Below are 13,275 nucleotides of genomic sequence, written 5' to 3' on the forward strand. Positions count from 1 at the left end.
TTAATTTGCCTTTTAAATTCTATCCTGTAAACTGAAGCTTTTATGCATAAATGAGAATTTGATAGAATTACTTGGAAAGAAGAAAGGATAATGTAGAAAATAAAAGATAATGTAGAAAATATAATCAGTGGAAAGCAAATTTTTATTTATAAATTCCTATAAGGATAATCTAGCATTGTCAAACCATTTGGGTGAACTTTATGTTGAAAAATATTCCTAAGGTTTAAACAGTTTTCATTTAAATGATAGGATTTTCTTGTGCATTGATAATATCTTGTAGGAGCAGTGATACCCATCTCAGGTTGTGTTCCCTAAGGGAATGTGCCTACTTGCAGAGCATATCTAAACATTTTCCATAGCAGTATGGTATCCCAAATAATATTTGCACATGTCATTGAGTAATGGAAGCTTTGTAATGATCCCAGATGAGCAGAAATACGTACTTCCCTGCTCAGTGTTCATTCCGCACTCTGCGCGCTGAATATGTACGTCAAGCCAGCAGCCAGCAACGCCAGGCCTAACGATGCCACTCTTACCAAGGAGAGCCCCGAGGAGAACGAGAGGCTGTCCTTGCTGGTGACTCGAGTCCTCAGGGGCTTGATGATGCGCTCTCTCTGGGTCAGGATGGCTCTCCGGGCCCCATCCCATTTCCCTGGCCCCTGGAGGCGGAACTGGTATGGAGTACAAGGGCCGAAGAAAACCTCCATGGCCAGCTTTGGATCTGAGAGAAGGAGGAGCAGCAGGCTGGGCTTGACCCCGGCCAGGGAGGCGATCTCATCCATGTACTCCACGTGGTCCACCTGGATGGTGTGGCGGGCCGACTTCACATACCTGAAACACAGGGCGGAAGTGAGGCCGGCAGCCTCCAGGCAGGCAGAGGACGGATTCACATCATCCCAGAGCCAAGAGGTTAGTTCTACAGCTTTAAGATGCAGAAACAGCTAGAAAGCCAACACACCCCACACTTCTCTGTATTGAGGGGCAGTGGCAGGGACTGCGCAGCCCAGGACACCTGTTCCTAGTGTGGGTGGTGTGGATCTGATGTCTGCCGTGGCAGTGCACCTCCAGTGTTTGGAAATAGTGTGTCTTAAGGATGGAGTTCTTTTGTCTCCTTTGCACAAGAACTTGTTTTGTGGGCTGACAGGAGCCTATGCGCACTGGCTGTACAACAGGAGGCGAGGGCAGCGTGTCTTTCTGATGTGACCTTAGAGGTGTGGGAGCGGGCACCTCTGCTGCATGAGTTGAGCACTCCTTCCATGCTGTGGGACCTCCCCAGAGTGGGAGTCAGCAGCCTCCACCTGTGCTTGGAAGGCTGTTTCAGGTACAGTGCCTACAAGAAACAGCAGTGCTGCCATTTCACATGGCTCTCCTCTTGCCTTTTGCACAGGCGAACTGGAAATGCTTAGTAACATGGGGTTTTAGTGAGTGAACTAGACACTTTCCATCTCTCCTTCAGAATTTGTCAATGAACAGTTTTCTTTGTGCTACAAAATTTGTGAACCTGTAGTGTATGTGTGTATTTGTATGTGTCTCTGTGTGGGGGGTGAATTTGAATGAATTCCATTTCTTTTTATGGACACACACACACACACACACCACAGTGTCTTTAGAATCTTGACAAAAATGTGCAAGGTGATTGCTGGGTTATGGATTTGCATGTTGCCCTCTTCTTCCTTCCCTGTGTGAAGACATGCATAAGCCTTTGGTTCCCTTATTGCAAACAGTTTTTGTTACAAGACCAGAGAAATGCCTGACGTGCAGGAGACTCCCTCTTGGCTTGTTTCCTTCAACTCTTGGCTCATGAAAGAGAATAAGATGCAAGTCTCTGAGGCACCAAAGGAGGAGAGGGAGGGATTTCAGTGTGGGGAAGTCTGGGATGAAAGTCCAGGAACCCAGGCAGACTTCATAGGGAAGCTGCGTGGAGGTGTGGGAGTCTGGACCCCTAGCCCACCTTCCCCAGAACCCACCCTCAGCAAAGAGTCCTGCACCCTAGTCGAGACAGAGCAGCAGAAGCCTCCAGACTGTAAGTGTGGCTCCGACTTGGGCCCCGCAGATGTCAGCAAGCGGAGCCACCTGGGGCAGTCCCCCCACCACCACGCAGCACACGAGCCTCCTGGATTGCAGTGAGTCTTCAAGAAACACCAGTTCCCACTGAGGCTGAGGGAGAGGATGATTCTGAATTTAATGTGAATTAAAAAGAACAAATAAAGGTATTTACTGAAGAACTGAAGTGGGATGTTTTGTGCTGCACAACAATGTAGTGTAGGAAATGGAGAAAAATGGGGTTGAGCAGAGGAAGCACGAGTCTAGAGTCCCCAGTGAGGAACTGCAGATCCTGCAGAGGTCTCTGAGTAGTTGTTCCTGATGCTTCTGAAGCCGAGTCCTTGCCCCAGAGCTGTGGAGCAGGGGCCTAGGCGGGCCGGAGCGCAGGCAGTGAGCAGGGGCACAGCCCTACAGAGCCCGTCAGCCAGAGCCGGCATGAGGCAGGGCCTGCTGACCGGCACGTCCAGGTAGCCCGCCCAGGGGAGATGCCCACTCTGCACAGCAGAACCCCCTAGCATCCAAGATCCAACAGCCTCAACCTCCTGCTTCCCCACAAGCAGTGGGAAAATGGAAGTAGGACAGACCTGAATGGAGGTTCAGAGTCAGGGCTTAACTGTAGTGTTGGTGCTTTTCTAACCCTGATTAGCACAAACTTGGACCAATAGCTTGGCCCAAGCGCTCTGTACACCTTAGACTAGCACACTCCACCAGCAGCCCCTTCTGAGTCTCTTCCTGGCCTTAGAATAGTTTTGTTTCTATTCACACTTGAATAGATTCTACTCTTTCACTCCTGCCTTTTTTTGTCCTGTGAATTCCACTCCTTGGATTTGTGAGGCAAGAACCCAGGAAGAAGTTGGAGGTGCACTGCTGAAGTCCATTGTGACATTGGGGAACAGCCTGCCACACCGAGAGCTGCCACATGCCACCCTGTGGTAGTGGAGAGGAACCCAGCTTTGCTGGCTGCGCGCCCTGGGAGCTGACGCCGGGAGCTTGCCTGCTGTGGCCAGCTGCTAATGCTAGGAGGGGCTGTGGAGGGCTGCAGCTCACACAGACCCGCCCACCCACCAGGCAGAGGATCGAGTTTTGTCTCAAACTCTGGTTTTACTTGACTTACCTTTTCTCCATCGCCCTCTTCCTCTGGGCAATGTCTGCCATCATCTTCTTGGCAGAGGGTAGTCTGCTCAGCCCTGCCAGACAGAATGCAGAGTCTGTCAGGATCTCTAGCAAGACAACCAGGGCCAGGAGAAGCGAGGGCAGGCAGGGTGAGCGGCCCGTCTCGCTCTGGCCTCTCCTCATTCACCTTTGAACACCCGGGCAGCCCAGCGAGACTGGAGCTCTGCTATGGGCAGCACGATGCCCAGGGGCTGGACGAGGCCAATGACGGCCAGTGTGGGCTTCTCCAGGTTGGGAGGGAACATCAGCTTATACAGAGACACCTCATTATCAGCGACTTCGATCAGCCCATCCAGGAAAGGGAAAGAAAAGCTGTATCCTGTAGCGAAGACGACAGCATCAATGTTGCCCTCCACGGTGCCATCATCAAAGATGGTGTCCGTCTCCGTGAATTCCCTCACGTTGGGCTTCACCTGGACCCTGCCAGAAATGATGTGGTTCGGCAGGTCATCGCTGACGGTTGGGTGCTGGCTCAGAGGTCTGGATGTAGAGACAAAATTCCCAAGTGAGCAAATATACAGAAAGAAAGCACTGCATCTGGAAAGGAATCAAAGCCAGTGGTAGGCTTCCCCCAACCCTGCGCTGGTCCCCCATCTGCCTCTAATGGCAGCGGTGAGGATTTTGTACCCTAAGTGTGGTCATCTCAGTTCTACGTTTTCTCATATATTTTAGCTTGAACACGTTTATATCTTGCAGTCTGTGCCATATAGTCCTATTTGCTTTAGTATTAAGTTATTTACACCTCTTAAAATTAGGAAAGACGAGGTTTGACTACGACTCCTTTGGAATATAAGTCTTAGTCTATTATTAGCCTTCCTCCATCTCAATCTCTGCTAAATTATCACTTGTCGGCAAATCAGTCTCCAGGCTAGAGGTAGAAAACACTTGTAACAATAGGCCATAACACTATCTGACACAATATTTGCTAAATGACTAAATTGTTCAAGTAAGTACCCCAAAGGATCCATGTTTCAAAGGGAAGAAAAAGAAATGGGTAGGGCAAGATGTGGGTTTGCTGTGTGTGACTCTTCTCCTAGGGAACCTTGGCCTTCCCAAAGCTCCATTCCACAGATATCCATTTACTCTCTTGGAGGAAAACCATGGCACCCAACCACTCTGCCCAGACAGTCTCTGCTGGAGAAGAGAGAGCTATGTGGTTAACAACCAGGGAAGTCTGTGCAGGATGGTGAGGTCTGGACTGAGAAGGAGAGGCAGAGAAGGAAATGCAGCACAGTCTTCCTGTAAGATAAACATGGAAAAACCCTGATTCCCAGCGATCTCTAGCCATCCCAATACAGCACTTTCTCATGGGCGTGTACAGATGCTGGCATCGACGAGCCTCCTGCACTCTCAGTCAGTAAAAGCAGAGCATGTACAATGCCTCAGTGCACATTCCTTGGTAATGATAATAGGTGACCATATTTTATGCATTTCCTCCACTAGACCTAGCCTTAGAGAGTGCTCCTGCTTAGAACAAAGTCCATGTCACCAACAAGTCTTGTCCCACCTGCACAGGCCCATGGACCTTGTGTTTGCTCTCTTTCTACTGTGTCTAGGAACCATGCTGGTACCTGGCTTTCTGTCACACACTTTATGATGTATGCACAATGGCAGATCCCCTGAAGATGACTTTCTCAGAACATGCCCCTGTCATGAAGCCACCTATGTCTGCACATAGAAAACCAGTGGAGCCAAGGTTGGCTTGAAGAACTTTCCAGGAAAGAGTTTTGTTTTTGCTATTGTGATTTTGTTCTGAGTCCACAGCTTAGTAGACTATCATAAGTATTTTTAATGAATGAGTCAATAAATGCCACTTGCCTTTGCCACATTTGATGAACATTTGAGGAATTTCTGTTTTAGAATTGTCTTTAGAGACAATTAATTACTCATATAAGGAACATGAAATATTTTTTCTTAGTCTCTTTTCCATTGTTATCATAATATCAGAGACTGTAATTTATAAAGAAATAAGGTGGGCTGGGGATGTGGCTCAAGCGGCAGCGCGCTCGCCTGGCATGCGTGCGGCCCGGGTTCGATCCTCAGCACCACATACAAACAAAGATGTTGTGTCCGCCGAAAACTAAAAAATAAATATTAAAATTCTCTCTCTCTCTCTCTCTCTCTCTCTCTCTCTCTCTATCTATCTCTAAAAAAAAAAAAAAGAAAGAAGGTTTATTTATCAGCTCATAGCTCTGGAGGTTAATGTCAAGGAACCGCATCAGGCGAGAGCCTTGGAGCTGGTGGGGACACAGCAGAGTGCAGAGGTGGCTCAGGCAATATGTGCTGCGACAGAGCAAGCATGCTAACTTGGGTCCCCTCTCCTCCCCTTATAAGGCCACAGAGCCATCAGGGACCCCAGCTTCATGACATCACCCAGTCCCGATGACCTCCCAAAGGCCCCACCTCCAGACATCATTGACACGTGACTGGGGATTTCTGGTACATGAATTCTGGGGCACTTTGTTCTGTTAAGTATATTTTTTCATTCTGCTCTTTCTCTTTTCTTAATTCAACCCAGTGTTGACCCCCACTTCTCTTTCACCTTCTCACTGGAAGCTGCAGGCGATTTCTGAAGCTAGAAACCCTGTGGGGTGGCCTGCAGTCACAGGGGTGTGCTTACTGAGGAGGGCCCTCAGAGCTCCTCTTCCAGGTGCACTTTCCTGACAGTTTCAAACGACATCAGCCACACTGACCACGTCCTGTTGGGCCTCAGTGCACACTGCCTGGTGGCCATCACCGCACCGTTGGGTTTCCTTGCTCTAACATGCTTTCAAGTCTTTCCGACCCCACTAAACTTGACACCCAGCTGAGAGGAGGGGCAATGTTATTCTGTGTGTGTGTGTGTGTGTGTGTGTGTGCGTGTGCACGCAGCACACTTAGCAATCAAATTTTAAATGATTGCTGAATAAATGAGAGTGTGTACGGGGGTGGGGGGATACTGGGAAATGGAATCAACCAAATTATATTGTTCTATGGTGTGCATGTACAAGTGTGTAACAACGAATCCCATTACTATGTATAATTGTAATGCGCCAATAAAAAATTTAGAAATAAGTGCTCATGTTTATGCGCTATATTCGCATTACAAGGGCTTTATGTTAATGAAGTGTGAGATTAAATGACCAAATGCATGTTAATTGCAAGAACTGCAGTTGTCCCTAAAGCAATTTCCCTTTCACACCCACACATGGCTCCATGCCCTAAGTCCGGGGTGTCACCTGTGTTGTGGCTGCAGGCCATAGTGAGCATGATTGAATCTTGAGTTCAGTGTCTTCTCCAGGTAGTTATTTACTAATGCTGTAGTAAATATCTTCTGGATAAAACTATTGAATCGAGTGATAAATGAGCTGTCCATAGGGTATCCATTATCCCAAACACGGTGCAAGATCCATGATCCCCGTCTAGTGCTGAGGAATACCTGAGGAGGGAGACAGAAAGCAAACCCACAGAGGAGTCAGAAACGTGCAGGATATTATTTTAGTAATGCCTCGCCCATCTCCAATTTTAAAAGCTTGACTTCCGAGGGTGAGGAAGGGAGACTCTGTGCAGTGGTCACCATGCTGTGCTCTGCCAGAGCTGTGTACTAGTTTCCAGAAAGAAGTTGCTCCTGTGACACCAAACTTGTGAATGAAAATCAGAATATTTACTCAGTGGTCTGTATGCCTCTGGATGTTGTCTGTAGACTTGGATGTTGACACAGCTGTGCTTCATGCATGAATAAGGATTTGGATTAGAAATTAGCTATCATATTAACTACCATATACTTCTATATTGCTTGCTCCAAAATAAAAATAGACATTAAAAATTTTAATGAATCAAATTATTCAGAACTAGTGTCCACTGAACTGAACATGGCCAGAATCACTTTTCAAATCTTTCTGTAAAGTATTTGTACATGTTTCTTCATTCTGATGCAATTAATATTGTAGATTTTTGGTGCTTTTGCACACATCAGATCATGATGCTGAATCTCAGTACTTACTGGTCCAGTCTGTAAAGTACAAGAGAAATTAGATGGGTGCAAGAGGCCAAGTATTTACTTCTTTACATTCTTGTGAAAATATTAGCTTAAAAAACTAAATGCTTTGTATATTTGTTATCAGCAGTTTCTCCTAAAATGATAACAAAAAAGAAAAGTAAAATAAGTAAAGATGGAATATTGGAACAGTCTAGTGGGCATTCCGTTAATTAAGACTATGAAATGTGCTCAGCAATAACGAATGCAAAATTTCTCTCTTCCCTCTAAATTCCAAATATTATTAATTTTCTGACAGAAAAGAATGTTGAATGAGCACACCAATGAAGCTCTAGGGGGTAACTTGCTTTTGTATCAAGTGAAACGTGCAGCACTTGCTGTTTCCTTCCGTCTTTCTCCATCAATACGTTTAGCTAAAGACCATCATAAGTTTACCGCCGTCCCCAGTTCTCCTCTGTTAATTCCACCCCCCAAATCTGCTGACCTTGGGCGGACTTCTTTCTTCTGGTCCTTCCTGCTGGTTGAAGCCTATCAGGACCAGGGTCTATGGTGGTAAGTGAGGAAGGTCAGGTCATTTACTCCACACCTCCCTTATCTGTGCTGCCGTCACCCACTTAGCCCAGTCCTCAGTGTCCGTCTGCGTGCCTTCCCCATTGGGAAGAGGAGGGGTCTAATTGGTACCCACCCTCCGCTATGCATGAACTCCAAGCTGTTGAGGCCAGGGCCTGGACTCCCTGTCTGTGTGGGCCCTTCACAAACCTGACCTAATTCTGGATGCCACCCCCAAAACACAGGGTTCCAGTAGTGAAGCCATTGAAAGCAAACACACCTGTTCAGCTACTCGACTGAGCTCCACGGCGATATCCACAGCAGAATTCCCCATGCCAACCACAACGATCCTCTTTCCTGAGAAGTCCTCGGGACTTTTGTATTCCCGACTGTGGAAATAGCGTCCTTTAAACTTCTCAATGCCTGTGGAGGGAGGAGAGAATGTTTCAGCGTGGGGAGGAATTTCACAGCCTATTCAGCACGTAGAGGAAGTTATGTTATGAGTGATCAGAGTCTGGGTGGGTGGATTGCACACCACCCTTTCCACCCTTTGTCCTAAAAATGTTGTGTGTGTGTGTGTGTGTGTTTAAATCTCACATTGCTTAGGGAAAAGGGGAGTAACCTCAGATGTAGAACCTGTGGATTCTAAATTTTAACTAATAATATTATGCAGAGTTTACTAAATAGTAAATCTATTTATCTTGCATCTGCCCCAAATGAAAGTTTCCAGTTGCACTGTGCTCTAGCTTTCTTCATTAGTACTTTATCCTATTTAATCTTAAGCCGAATGCTGAAGCTGTTGCTCCTGTACGGCTCTAAGGGAACAGAGGGCACAGAGGCTCTGAGGGGACAGAGGGGACAGAGGGAACAGAGGGGACAGAGGGCACAGAGGCTCTGGGGGGACAGAGGGGACAGAGGGAACAGAGGGGACAGAGGGCACAGAGGGCACAGAGGCTCTGGGGGGACAGAGGGGACAGAGGGAACAGAGGGGACAGAGGGAACAGAGGGAACAGAGGCTCTGAGGGGACAGAGGGGACAGAGGGAACAGAGGGGACAGAGGGAACAGAGGGAACAGAGGGGACAGAGGGCACAGAGGCTCTGAGGGGACAGAGGGGACAGAGGGAACAGAGGGCACAGAGGGCACAGAGGCTCTGAGGAGACAGAGGGGACAGAGGGAACAGAGGGGACAGAGGGGACAGAGGGCACAGAGGCTCTGAGGGGACAGAGGGGACAGAGGGAACAGAGGGGACAGAGGGGACAGAGGGCACAGAGGCTCTGGGGGCACAGAGGGGACAGAAGGAACAGAGGGAACAGAGGGGACATAGGCACAGAGGGCACAGAGGCTCTGGGGGGGACAGAGGGCACAGAGGCTCTGGGGGGACAGAGGCCCTCTCTTCGTTGGATGTCTCTGCTGTTCCGAGTGCCTAGAACCTGGCTGGGCGGAGGCCCTCACAGCGGTCCCGCTCCCTGCCAGCATTCCCAGGCTGCGTCACTCTGCACACGTTTGTGTCTCACCCCTGAACTGTGCAAACATGCACACCCACGTGTCTCCCCATGGGTACTCTTTCTCAGCCAGGAAGCAAGTCAAAAGGAGGCTGATAAGTGTGATAGTCCACCATCATGCCATGATTATGGAGGATTTCCAGAATACGTTGCATTTTAGCATTCAGAAGGTCAAGTACGTTTATATTGCAAATGTTTGTGGGGAGACATGGTAGGGTTTGGTATTTGTCAGCTGAACAACCAAAATCCACGTTCAAGTTCTCGACTGAACTTGAATTCCCCCCTCTACTTTTCTTCAGTCCTCAAAGAGTTTCTCCTGAACCCTGGGAAGGCACAGAGGGCAGATGTGTCCTGGCTGGGTCCTGACGGCAGTGGGGGGATAGAGGGCGCCGAGCAGGAAGGGGCGAGGAGGCTGGGGAGGGGAGTTGAAGTGGGGTCCTGGGAGGCACTGCCAGGCAGAGGGGCGGGAGAGGCCGGTGCCTGCTGGGTTTCAGTCCCCAGGAAGGTCCATGCCGAGAGCGTTGGTGGAGGCCCTCTGTGGGCTCAGGGGCTCTGGTCTGAGGGTCTCCGGCCCCCGGCTGCGCTTGCCATTTATCCCTTTTTAAATAATCGATTTCACTTTCTCTTAGAGTGAAATCAAACAAATACACATGAAACTAAACCACTTCCATGTGGCCACTTTATGTCAACCACGAATCTGAAGCTGCAGGAGACCATAGGAGCCAAGAGTGGGAGCCGCCTGTCACCCATTTCCTGTCTCGGGAGCTCCCCTGTCCCCTAACAGAGCGCAGCACAGCCGTGGCTGTGCCCTCCCAGGGAAAGTGCACTGAGACTGACCGAATCCGTCCCGCCCTTGTGCCCCTCGTTGACAGGGAAAGCACTTCCCACCCAGCCTCGGCCACGCACCTGGGAAGGCCTGCAGTGGCAGGTGGGGGTCCGTGTGGTGCCCACTGCAGACCAGGACCCCATGGAAGAGCAGCGACTCCCGCTGGCCCTCGGCCTCCACCACCACGTCCCACTGTCCGCTGACGGGGAAGTCCGGGCACTTGCGCACGCTCTGCACTCTGGTCTGAGAACAGGCACAGGGGGACTCGCTGTCACTCCAGCCCAGTCCCTGCCCAAGCCCCAGCTCTGGGCAGTCACCCCGCGGTGCATCGGCGGCTCTCCTGCCCTCCCGGCCCCTCTCCACGTTTCTGCAGCACATTTTCAGGATATTCTGAGTATTTCTCTAAAACCTAGTTTTCCGAGGAACAGAAACAGAGGAGCCTGGCTGTGGATGGAGGGAGGGTGAAGGAGCCACAGTGGTTCCTCCTCCGGGACGCAGCCGGCTCCGCAGGTTCAGCACAGACCTGTCCTTTCTCAGCATGTGCTCCTCCAAGGCTGTGCTCCTCCCTAGGCCTGTGTTTCTCCAGGCCTGTGCCCCCCAGACCTGTCCTCCTTTGGCTGGGCTCCCCCAGGTCTGTGCTCGCCCCAGCCTGTGGCTCGGGGTTTCAGAGAGGAACCAGGCTGCACCCAAGCAGAGGGGCTGCTCCCTGGTGGGGGGACTCGATGGTCCTGGCGAACACCTTCCTTGTGAGAAGCTGTGGTCCCACTCTACAGGGACGTGACTTGCCAGTCACGTTTTTTCACATTCTTACACATGTCGAATGTGAGACTGAAAGAGAGGGCCGTGACCGTGCCATGCTGGAGTGTCACCAGAACAGGCTCTTACAACAGAACCTTGCAATCCCACATCCAAGTGAGAGGCTGAAAACCGTTTCATGACAAGCCGTGACCCTCCAGGGGACGCTCAGGAGGCTGGCTTCCTCTGGTCACAACAGAAGAGGCCAGGTTTAACTGCCCAGCCAGCGCCAGTGAGTTTGGGTGCACACGTGCATACACACACACACACACACACGCGCGCGCACACACACACACACGCGCGCGCACACACACACACACAATGCAACGCTGTATGTTTACCTTGAAGCGAATGTATTTCAGGAGGCCAAAGTGGCTGGCATACATCCTGAAGTACTCCATGAGTTTGGAGTTGTGCATGTAGTTGGGGAAATGGTCCGGTACGGGGAAGTCACTGAAGCACATCATCTCCTTGGACGTGTTGATGGTCACGGATTTGTAGATACTCGGCATTTTCTCTGAAGGGTTTTTCTACAGGAGAAAGTTTCTCTTGATATAATAAAATTTATAAGACAATCAAAATAAACTATCTTAAAGAGAAACGGCCTCCTATGTAATAAGTGGTACCTGGCCCTGTATTCTCTGTGTTCTCTAAGTCCCTCCTGCTGGAGCCAAGTTAGCCTGAGTCAGCAGTAAGACCCCCAGGGACTTCTCAGTAGGAATGACGGAAGCCAGAAACACGCCTTTAAAATGCTAAAATAAGAATGTCCACGTCCACTTGGAAGCCCACTTCCCTTCAGAAGTGGAAGTGGCTCACACGTCTCCTGACGAGGAAAGCTGAGGGTCTTTTGCGGCGGCCCAGCACCAGGGACAGTGTGGGGAAGTTCCTGGGCTGACGGGGAAGGGACAGGACTGAGGGGAGCAAGCACAGGGGGACGCCGGGGGCTGAGGCAGTGCCGTGGAGACTGCAGGCGCCTGACGAACACCACTGATCCTGCTCATGGGGTTCCTGACAGACCAGGAAGGTGGGAAGGGAAAGGAGGCCACCCTGTTTTAAGATCCTTGCTTTGCTCAGAAAGTGGGGAAAGTACCCACAAAGTGGAAAGCACTGTCAAGGTGCATTTATGATATCCAGGGAGCCATTCCCAAGAGAGTGAGGATGGACATCTAAAAACCAGTGCCCAAAGAGAACAGAGGATGGACCACACCAAGATACAACAGAAGAAAGAAAAGGGGGATAAACATGATAAAGGTATGAAACGAAGATGCAAGACAGTGAATCTGACCTCCACGTATTCATACCCCATGACATGTAGCCCTCCAATAACACTAACGGGAAAGGCCCTCCAACAGAGGCACACCTTCCTTAGGCCAGCTGTAAGAGAGAAGGCTGCACCAGAGATGCTTGCACGGGAGAACCCCAGGCAGAAGCCACGGGAGTGGCTGCCTTGGGAGCCAACCAGGGAGATAATGAGCCAGAGAGCACAGCGACATACAGGGCCATTCCACGGAGGTACAAAGATAGTACATTGAAATGAACCTGGTGGCATGGTTTCAAAATACATAAAGTAAAAAGTAACAATTAAGAAGAGAAACAAACCATATACATGGCTGGCCGGGCACCCAGTGCCTAATCCAGAACTGTCACACATGCACGTTGCCTCAGTCAGAATGCAAACAAGCTTGGGGTCGTTACCAGTTCTTCACCTGCAGAGTGCTGTACGTGCCTCCTGGGCAAACTTTACCCTGGTTGTCACAGTTCGAGACAGCACAGCTTAAAGTCAGATAAAACCCAGACTTACTTGAAATTTCCACAGGCCTCCGATTTCGTCATTCCTTTCAAAGCAGGTGGGCTCCAGACCCTCATCCAGGCAGCACTTGATGGCAGCCAGTCCACTGATCCCAGCTCCGATCACGGCGACCCGCTTCCTGGCCATGTCCCCCGCTGGATGCGATTCTAAACAAACCATCTTGTCACAACGGTCTGCAGTTTGTTGCCCTAAATTGTGTTATTCTCACTAACGTCGCGTATGGATTACCAGTGTGTTGATTACCTTTCAGGGGCTAGGAGAGATTAAGGCTAAATAAAAGCTGACTGGGAGTCTGGCTGTGTTTCAGAATTATTAGGGAGCATCGGTACTTAGCATCTCCGAGTCTGAGGCTGCAATCGCTCCCTCATTTTCCCCTTATTTGTCTGCTCCACAAACACTGACTGGTTCTAAACTGTGCACCAGGACTGGGCTTCCCGCTGAGGTCACAGGAGGAAACGGCAGAGTCCTGTGCCCCGAAGCCTCAGTCGAATGGGGGGTCCTGCAGGTAAAGATGGAGACTTCAGGGCAGGTACTTACCTGTAAGCTGTATGTCAGTCTTGCTGAACACTCATGGCGACTGTGAGACCCAGGCCTTCTGCA

At 50.0% G+C, this 13,275-nt stretch overlaps 1 protein-coding gene across 1 annotated transcript; it reads right to left on the bottom strand.

The window, feature by feature from the left end:
• Nucleotides 1-458: 458 nt before the first annotated feature.
• LOC114081336 (flavin-containing monooxygenase 5-like) lies at nucleotides 459-12,801 on the bottom strand. The gene is made up of 8 exons (XM_071619687.1): nucleotides 12,667-12,801; nucleotides 11,207-11,395; nucleotides 10,151-10,313; nucleotides 8,022-8,164; nucleotides 6,435-6,634; nucleotides 3,344-3,696; nucleotides 3,158-3,230; nucleotides 459-831 (listed from the first exon to the last, which is right to left on the bottom strand). Exons 1-8 carry the CDS (start codon nucleotides 12,799-12,801, stop codon nucleotides 459-461), a joined length of 1,629 nt encoding a protein of 542 aa, XP_071475788.1.
• Between the last annotated feature and the right edge of the window lie 474 nt (nucleotides 12,802-13,275).

This window comes from Marmota flaviventris, chromosome 12 (genome assembly GCF_047511675.1).
Source record: "Marmota flaviventris isolate mMarFla1 chromosome 12, mMarFla1.hap1, whole genome shotgun sequence".
In the NCBI taxonomy this organism is placed as follows: domain Eukaryota; kingdom Metazoa; phylum Chordata; class Mammalia; order Rodentia; family Sciuridae; genus Marmota; species Marmota flaviventris.

What these genes read in the sequence shown, in the direction of transcription:
- LOC114081336 (XM_071619687.1), bottom strand. Translation starts at nt 12,801, where the DNA reads ATGGCCAGGAAGCGGGTCGCCGTGATCGGAGCTGGGATCAGTGGACTG. An exon ending in GGCCTGCAGCCACAACACAG is followed by an intron (nt 3,697 to 6,434) that starts GTGACACCCCGG and finishes CTCTACATCCAG; the next exon opens with ACCTCTGAGCCAGCACCCAA. An exon ending in AAGAGGGCGATGGAGAAAAG is followed by an intron (nt 832 to 3,157) that starts GTAAGTCAAGTA and finishes CCTGTGTTTCAG; the next exon opens with GTATGTGAAGTCGGCCCGCC.